This window comes from Triticum dicoccoides, chromosome 6B, assembly GCF_002162155.2.
Source record: "Triticum dicoccoides isolate Atlit2015 ecotype Zavitan chromosome 6B, WEW_v2.0, whole genome shotgun sequence".
In the NCBI taxonomy this organism is placed as follows: Eukaryota; Viridiplantae; Streptophyta; class Magnoliopsida; order Poales; family Poaceae; genus Triticum; species Triticum dicoccoides.
This window is the reverse complement of record NC_041391.1, coordinates 334674554-334683877: the sequence shown is the minus strand read 5'-3', so window position 1 is coordinate 334683877 and position 9324 is coordinate 334674554. Positions and strand designations below refer to the sequence as shown.

At 47.2% G+C, this 9324-nt stretch overlaps 1 protein-coding gene across 1 annotated transcript in view; it reads left to right on the top strand.

The window, feature by feature from the left end:
* The first annotated feature begins 5820 nt into the window (after positions 1-5820).
* Positions 5821-9324, top strand: part of LOC119321136 (ubiquitin carboxyl-terminal hydrolase 3-like) — a 46256-nt gene continuing 42752 nt past the window's right edge. The window contains exon 1 of the mRNA XM_037594955.1: positions 5821-6249. Coding sequence (XP_037450852.1) covers positions 6022-6249 — 228 coding nt within the window. The 5' untranslated portion in view covers positions 5821-6021. The remainder of the gene's footprint in view (positions 6250-9324) is intronic.

Sequence of the window (9324 nt, the reverse complement as noted above, 5' to 3'; positions counted from 1 at the left end):
TGGACCGGGCATCTTGAGTTTAAGGTAGGCGTAGTGCGGTACTGCGTTGAAGCGGGCGAAGGCCGTTCTCCCAAGCAATGCATGATAGCCTCTTTGGAGGGGGGCGATGGTGAAGAGTAGTTCTTCGCTTTTGGAGTTGCCTGGGGAACCAAATGTTACCTCCAGTACGAGGGAGCCCCTGCAGTGGGCTTCAATGCCTGGTATCACCCCTTCGAAGGTGGTGTTACTTTGGCTGATTCTGGATGGGTCTATCCCCATCCTGCGGATAGTGTCCTGATATATTAGATTAAGACTACTGCCGCCGTCCATGAGGACGTGAGTGAGATGGTATCCGTCGATTATTGGGTCGAGCACCAAGGAAGCTGATCCTCCGTGTCGCATACTAGTCGGGTAGTCCCTGTGATCAAAGGTGATCGGGCAGGCCGACCAGCGGTTAAGCTTGGGGACGACGGGCTCTATAGCGTGTGCGTCTCTGAGCGCGCGTTCGCGCCTTCTTGTGGATATGTGAGTTGCGTGGATCATGTTTACTGTTTTTACCTCTGGTGGGAATTTTTTCTGCCCCCCAGTATTCGGCCGGCGAGGCTCATCCTCGTCTTCACTTAGTGTTTTCCTTCCCTTGTGTTTGGCATTTAATTTGCCGGCCTGCTTGAAGACCCAGCATTCTCTGTGAGTGTGGTTCGCAGGTTTTTCGGGGTGCCATGAATTTGGCATAGTTTGTCCAGGACTTTGTTCAGGCCGGACGGTCCCTCTTTGCTGCCTTTAAATGGCTTCTTTTGTTGACCGGGTCGAGAGCCCCTGAATTCGGCTTTGACCGTTGTGTTGTCCAGACTTTCTTCCTTGTTTTGACGTGTGTTTTTATTGCGCCGTGGCTTCCCGTTGCCATCCCTGATTTCGGATGTACTTGGGTCGCTGGTGCCTTTATGGGCCAACCAGCTATCTTCACCTGCGCAAAAGCGGGTCATAAGGCTTGTTAAAGCTGCCATTTTCCTCGGCTTTTCTTGACCGAGGTGTCTGGCGAGCCACTCATCCCGGATGCTGTGTTTGAAGGCCGCTAAGGCTTCGGCATTCGGACAATCGACAATTTGATTCTTCTTAGTGAGGAATCTATTCCAAAGTTTGCGGGCGGACTCTCCGGGCTGTTGAATTATGTGACTTAAATCGTCCGCGTCCGGAGGCCGGACATAGGTCCCTTGAAAATTGGCCCTGAAAGCATCCTCGAGTTCCTCCCAACTTCCGATTGAATTTTCAGGGAGGCTTTTCAACAAGTGTCGAGCTGGCCCTTTCAACTTGAGGGGAAGGTATTTGATGGCGTGGAGGTCGTCCCCACGAGCCATGTGGATATGCAGGATAAAATCCTCAATCCAGACCCCGGGGTCTATCGTTCCGTCATATGCCTCTATGTTCACAGGTTTAAAACCCTGTGGAAACTCGTGGTCCAGCACCTCTTCGGTGAAGCATAGGGGGTGAGCAGCCCCTCTGTATCTGGATGTGTTGTGGCATGCCGTCGACTGTTGTTGTGTCCGATGCTGATTCCGAACTGGTATCCGATCAGTCTGATCGTTTTGATGACCATAGTCCTGCGCCGGGGCGTGTCCTTTAGATCCATAGATGGACCTGGCCACGCCGGCCTTTTTATCCAGGAGCTTACATAAATCGTGTGCGGCGTCGGTAGCTGCTCCATTGCGGTTACGAAGTGGTTTGTCTGGCCTCCTGGCCGTATTGTTCTTCGGTGGAACGGCCTCATCGTCAAATTCTGGCAGCAGCTTGCATTTTCGATAGCTCTTTGTGTGGCGATCGTCACCGTACTTTTCTTCAGTGTCTAGCACTTTATTCCATCTGCGATTGAGCATTTCCTGTGCGTCCTTAAGCCTTTGCTTCTGCTTCTTTAGACTTCTCGCAGTGGCCATAAGCCTTCTGTGGAGGTTATCTCGTTCCAAATGTGTTTCCGGGATAATGAATGCATCGTCGTCCGGACTGTGCTCTTGTCCTAGGGCGGTTTGATGAGTTCGTCCCTCGGGATCATTGTGATCGGGCGTCTGCTCCGGGCTGTGTTCGGCGTGACCTGGCTCATCCTGCTCCATTGCTGGGTCCATATGGTCGTTGTTTCCTTCGGAGTTGAGTGGGGTGTCGATCTTTCTAGCGCTGTTATCGCTATTTTTACTGTTGCTGGACTTGGAGCGGCGTCTGCGCCGTCGTTTTGGCTTTTGTCCGGGGGTTTTATCCTCCGGTTTGTTGCCATCGTCCTCCTTAGGCGTATCCACCATGTATATATCGTATGACGAGGTGGCAGTCCAGCGCCCCGTTGGTGGCGGTTCTGAGTTGTCTCCTGCGCTGACGTCCATACCGTCGGTATCATCGGAGTCGAAGTCAAGCAAGTCTGATATATTATCGACAGTGGCTATGAAGTGGGCGGTGGGTGGGCAACGGATTTCTTCGTCGCCTTCTTCCCCCTTGAGCCGGACATAGTTCGGCCAAGAGTCTCCTGACAAAGAGAGAGACTTTAATGAGTTCAGCATGTCGCCAAAGGGCGAGTACTGGAAGATATCTGCAGCGGTAAACTCCATTACCGGAGCCCATCCAGATTCGGCGGGCTCGGGGGTGCGCGGACTGGAACCTACAGCCGGACACGAGTCCGGGGGTCCGGTGACACAGGCTTCCTTGGGGGTGAAGTCTGTGTTCGGCTCTACCGCCGATGATTGTGCGGCCTCCAGGGCGGGGTCCATCCACCCGTCCTCGGACGACGCAATCTGCCCCAGATTTAGGTCCGGGGCTCCTGCAGGTGCGGTATCCCGAGTATTGTCCGACAGCAGGTCTAAGCCGTGCTCATCGTGACTGTTCGACGCTCCTGGCGCAGGCCCGAATCCGTTGAAGATCAAGTCTCTACGGATGTCGGCTGTGTAGTTCAAGTTTCCGAACCTGACCTGGTGGTCAGGGGCATAGCTGTCGATCTGCTCCAGATGGCCAAGCGAATTGGCACGCAGTGCGAAGCCGCCGAACACGAAGATCTGTCTGGGGAGAAAAGTCTCACCCTGGATCGTGTTGTTGTTGATGATTGAAGGAGCCATCAAGCCTCGCAACGACGACACAGAGGAACTCTCAATGGAAGCACCAATGTCGGTGTCAAAACCGGCGGATCTCGGGTAGGGGGTCCCGATCTGTGCATCTAAGGCTAATGGTAATAGGAGGCAAGGGATACAATATTTTACCCAGGTTCGGGCCCTCTCGATGGAGGTAAAACCTACTTCCTGCTTGATTGATATTGATGATATGAGTATTACAAGAGTTGATCTACCACGAGATCGTAGAGGCTAAACCCTAGGAGCTAGCCTACGATGATTATGATTGTCTTGATCGTCCCTATACGGACCAAACCCTCCGGTTTATATAGACACCGGAGGGGGCCTAGGGTTTACACAGAGTCGGTTACAAAGAAGGAAATCTAATATCTGGATTGCCAAGCTTGTCTTCCACGCAAAGGAGAGTCCCATCCGGACACGAGACGAAGTCTTGAGTCTTATATCTTCGTGGTCCAATAGTCCGACCAAAGTATATAGTCCGGCTGTCCGGATACTTCCTAATCCAGGACTCCCTCAGCCGCCGCGGCCGAAGTGGCAAGCGACGGGTGGAAGGTGGACGCCGGCACCGGAGTGACGCGCGGCGTGGGAGCACTCTCTCGCTCTCTCACTAGAGGAAGTTATATGTTTGATCCTAGTTGTGAAACTGCACTCTCACCCTCAAAGGCCCCCAGGAGGCGGGCGGGTACTCCAACATCCTTTCTAGGAGTAATCTTTACTAGCACACATGCCCGTGCATTGCAACGGAAGATAAAATTACATGCCTCTAGCTTAATATAAGAATGTATCAAGACCCCCACATGTTCGTATTCTCTAGTTCAACATGGCACCCTTTAATTAGAGCCAAACCAATATATTCTTTTTTATTGGCACGTGTCCATAATTTATTTCAATTATAATTAACCAGCATATTCTCTTTTATTGACGCATGGAAGTTACCATTGTCAATAATTTATGGTGTTCCTTATTCTAAACAAGCCGACTTAGCTTGATGCACCGGATGCGGAGCAGGCCCATTATGGGACTGATCGAACTCACGACCTCAAAGACCCGACCACATGTTGCGAGCCACTCAAACAAATGCGCTCTTCTAACCAACGGTTAGTGTTAATATTAAAGAATCTAATGCAACGTCAGATTTGAAACTTTTTTTGAACTTTTAAATAAATAATAACTATAAAATGCCAAATATACTTGGCAACGTGAACAATTTTCAAAATTAGGATTTTTAAAAAAAATTCCACACAGTTTAAAAAGACGAACAAAAAATTTGAACGGAACATTTGTTGAAATTCACAAACATTTCTTAAAAGCATGAACGTTTTATAAAAGTACCCTTTTTTTGAAGCTGTGAACAATTTTTGGCAACGGGAACATGTTTTGAACATATGGAAGAAATTTAGAAAATGTGTCTTGTAATGCAAAAAATATTTTCAATTTTTGAACATATCACTAAAACAAGAAATATTTTTCAAATTTGAACATTTTTAAATCTTGAACAAATTTCGGAAAACCCAAACATTTTCCAAAAATGGGAATAATTTTTAAAATTCTGAAAAGAAATCAGAATGACAAAAATTTAAAATTCCAAACATTTTTTAAATGGGAACGCAATTTTGGAATTCATAACATGAACTACCGAATATACTTGGCAACGTGAACAATTTTCTAATTTTGAACATTTTTTGAAAATTCCATACATTTTTGGACAAAGCAAGAACAAAAAATTTGAAAAGAACATTTCCTGAAATTCGCATACATTCCTTAAATACATGAACATTCTTATAAAAATATGAATGCTTTTATGTTATGAATTTTTTTAAATGGGAAGGTGTGTTAAACATGCAAAAGAATTTTAGAAAATATGTTTCTTTAATGCAAACATTCTTTTCAATTTTTAAACCTATATGTAAATCTAGAATATTTTTCGAATTGGGAACATTTTTTAATGCGTTTTTTTAAATCTTGATTTTTTTGAAAAATACGAACATTTTACTAAAAATGGGAATATTTTTTAAATTTTGAACATATTTTGGCACGACAAAAAATAAAAACATTTTTAAAAATAGGAACACATTTTTTAATTCGTAACTTTTTACGAAATTGTGAATAAAAATTGAAACTGCAAACATTTTTTGAAAATTGTGAAATTTCAGAAAACAATTAAAATTATACTTGCAATGGGAAAAATAAAAGAAACAGGAAATAAAAAGGGAAAGATACAGAAAAAGAAAATTTGAAACAAAACACAAACGAAAATGGCCGCCGTGTCTTGGTTGCCCTATGCGTAGCTAAAACTATATGCCGCACTGAGCGGAAAATATGGTTTTTTTATTGCTGTGTGGGCAGGAAAAAAGGGCTGATTTTACTGGGCCATAGGGCGCGTGGCCCACGTACGAAGTTCTCCATAAATCATTTTTTCTTTGGTTATAGACGGAGTACAAAAGTTAAGTACCACCTCGAATAGAAAAAAAATATTTTAATGGTGAACGGATGAAAAAATTAGAGAAACGCACCTTGCTTTATAATAATAATAATAATAATAATAATAATTATATATATATAAGGTATAGAAGAAATAATCTTTAAGAAAAAGAATGTTTTTTTAGTAAAAGATTTTTTTGAACGATAAGAAAAAGCATGTGGTGGGAAGCTACAGTACCGAATTTCGCCCAGTGGAAAGGAAGGTCCGCTAGTTTTGCCCTCTGTGGCCCAATCTACTCTCAACCCCACACAGTGTTTCTGCCATGGGCTGGGCGGGCCATAGACCTGGGCGCCGAATCGCCCTGCTGCACCAAAGTCAACTAGAGTCCATTCCGTTTCCGTTAAGAACAAGGTCAAATTTAGGTGCACATCAAAGGCCTTCCTGTTGAAGAAAGCAAAGCATCGGCTAACAGAAACAGGCTACTTCTGCGCGCTTGGTTGCGAGGGCGTCCAAAAAACTTGGATGGCTAAACCGGCGCGATCGCCGACGGCGGAGGCCCTGCCGGCCGCGGTCGGGTCGGGGCTCCGGTCCCTCGCCAGCGCTGCCTCTGGATTTCTGGATCGGTGGTCGGTCGTCGGGACGGGCGTCTCCAGGCTCGAGAAAACTCTCGGCGACCAGTTCCCCGAGGGTGAGCACTACTTCGGCCTGGAGAATTTTGGCAATACCTGCTACTGCAACAGCGTGCTGCAGGTAACCCAATCCCCTGTACTACGTCGTTTTGACCGGCCCGTGGTGTTAGCTGCATGTTCCGTGCCAATCTGGTGGTATTCGCATTCGATTTTGATTAGGTCGTTCCTTTCGAAACTGTTAGGGTAGCGTTGATTGTTTGCGGCAGGCACAGTTCAAGGGACTAGCTAGTGAATTTTGTGTATTTGGCATTGGCGTTGATAGATATGGTTAGGTAATTGTGCCTCTCCTCAGGTGATGTGATGGTGGATGATAAGGCTGGAATTCAACTCAAGTCGAGCCACGGCTCAACTCATTAGAGTCTGTTAAGATAACGAGTTAGCTTGGCTTGACTCGTTAGCATAACGAGCTCAGATTCAAACTCGGCTCGACTCGTGTAACTTGCAAGCTAGTACGTTTAATTTGTTAAGCTCGCCCTGCCCACATGCGTCTCAGTGTCTGGGCCCTGCCGCTATGATCAGTCTCCGGATTGAGGTGGACGTGACGGCTGTCAGGCCCAATTCATAGCATTCTCCTGTTCCATCGTGCCAGAAGTCACTGTAGCCGTAGATCTGTCATCGGGTGGCTCTGAAGCGGAGATAACGGTTCGATCAAGCGGGCAGCTCTCCTCCGTCGATCTGCTATCCAAGGGTGGGCGATGCTTGAGACACAGCTGTAGCTGATCCGACAAGCGCATGTGCTCTGTTTCTGCTTTCTTTTACCTTTTTCTTCTTGTAATGGCTATAAAGCCAACCCCCTGCGTGTGAGAGGGCATGACGTTGTGATTTGGGTGTAAACCCTAGCCGCCTGTGGCGTGCTGAACCAACTTTCCCCAATTTCTCAACAAGAACCCTAGCAATTTGCTCTGTTTCCTCTGCTAAAATTCCTGGTGTGTGCGTTAAATTGCTTAGATCATAGCTTTGATCCTGACAATTGGTATCAGAGGCCAGTCTTTCCTCGGCGGCGGTAGATGATTGGGGCAGCGTAGAGGTTTGTTCTTGCAGTAAAATCCCTCTGCGAGCTCCAATCGGGCGGCGGAGGCAGCAGGCGGCGGCCGGAGCGGCAGCGTTCGGGTGCAGTCAGAGGACAGCCTGGTTGCCTGAGAGTGTTTCTCGGGTGGTAAAATTCCAGTTCCTGGATCTGGCCGTGTACCAGTGGAGGCGGGCGCAGGCGGCGGTGCCAGCGGCGGTGACAAGTTCATCCCACCCTCCCAACCCTCTATGGTGGTGATTTCTGACGGCCTTAACATGACAGGCCCTGCTGATTCTGGCTCCACAGCGGAGTTGCAGCTCGAGTCCCTGGAGTTGGACATCAAGACGCTGCAGCGTGACCGAGAAGAAGATCGCAAAGACTTTCAGCAATTCCAAGCGACTGTGAACAGAAATTTCGCCACGATGCAGAATTTTTTTGAAAAGATCCAAGACAACTTCAGGCGCTTGCTGTTAGATCCGGAGCCAGCTACTGGAGAAGAAAGAGAGGAGGGTCAGGGAAGTGTCCAAATCAAGGACAATAACAACCAATCGCCTCAAATAGCTCCTGGACGACCCAAGCAACTCCAAGCTCCAACCCCTCCATCAGTAGCAATGCCAGAGAAAGCACCTCCTGCGCCAGTGGGAAATGCAACACTGCGAGATCACACTGGAAAAGAACTCAATTTGGATGGGACCCTGAAAGTGCCTTACAGACATCCAAATTTTGGTCAGGGTAAGGAAACAACACCAAACATTGTAATCCAAATGGAAGAAAGGCAAGAGGAGGAGGTTATGGATCAGCAGTACAGAAGAGGGTCCAATTTCCCTGTTGAGGCACGAAGAAATGTGTTGACAGTAAAGCCAGCTAAGTTAAACATCTCTGAATTTGAAGGTCAGGACCCAGAGTCTTGGATTTAGAATTTGGAGCAGTATTTTGCTGCAGCCAGAACTCCTATTGAGCATAGAACTGAGCTGGCAGTTTCTTACCTTAAAGGGCCTGCTGTACAATGGTGGAGAGGAACAGGATTTGCTCCTAGCAATGTTCCATGGCACAAGTTTTGCTCTTATATCTCTGACAGATTTTCTGTGGATTCTGTCTGTGACATTGTCAGCTCCTTCCATGCAGCTCAACAAACTACCACAGTTACTGCATATGTGGAGCAGTTTGAGCAGCTAATGAACATAATGAGAAGAGAAAACCCTGGAATCCCTGATGATTATTATGTTTCTAGCTTTGTGGCAGGGCTTAACCCATATATTAAAAGTCATGTGGAGTGCTTCAAGCCTAAGGATATGCAGACTGCAGTATGGTATGCTAGGAGGATGGAGAAAGCCCAGGTTCCAGCTACTGTAGTGCAAACTAAACCTTATGTTCCTCAACCTAGAAGGCAAGTAGTATTTGATCAGCCCAAAAACCCTGTTAATACTGCCACACCAAACAGAAACACTATTATCCAGCAGGCAAAACAAAACCAAGTGTGTTATAAGTGCAGAGAGCCTTGGGTGCTGTGACGCCCCCGATTTGACCGTACACTAATCATGCACGCAAATGTGTACGATCAAGATCAGGGACTCACGGGAAGATATCACATCACAACTCTACAAATAAAATAAGTCATACAAGCATCATTATTCAAGCCAGGGGCCTCGAGGGCTCGAATACAAGTGCTCGATCATAGACGAGTCAGCGGAAGCAACAATATCTGAGTACAGACATAAGTTAAACAAGTGTGCCTTAAGAAGGCTAGCACAAACTGGGATACAGATCGAAAGAGGCGCAGGCCTCCTGCCTGGGATCCTCCTAACTACTCCAGGTCGTCGTCAGCGGGCAGCACGTAGTAGTAGGCACCTCCGGTGTAGTAGGGGTCGTCGTCGACGGTGGCGTCTGGCTCCTGGACTCCAGCATCTGGTTGCGACAACCAGAAAGAAAGGAAAGGGGGAAAAGGGGGGGAGAAAGCAACCGTGAGTACTCATCCAAAGTACTCGCAAGCAAGGAACTACACTACATATGCATGGGTATATGTGTAAGGAGGCCATATCAGTGGACTGAACTGCAGAATGCCAGAATAAGAGGGGGATAGCTAATCCTATCGAAGACTACGCTTCTGGCAGCCTCCGCCTCGCAGCA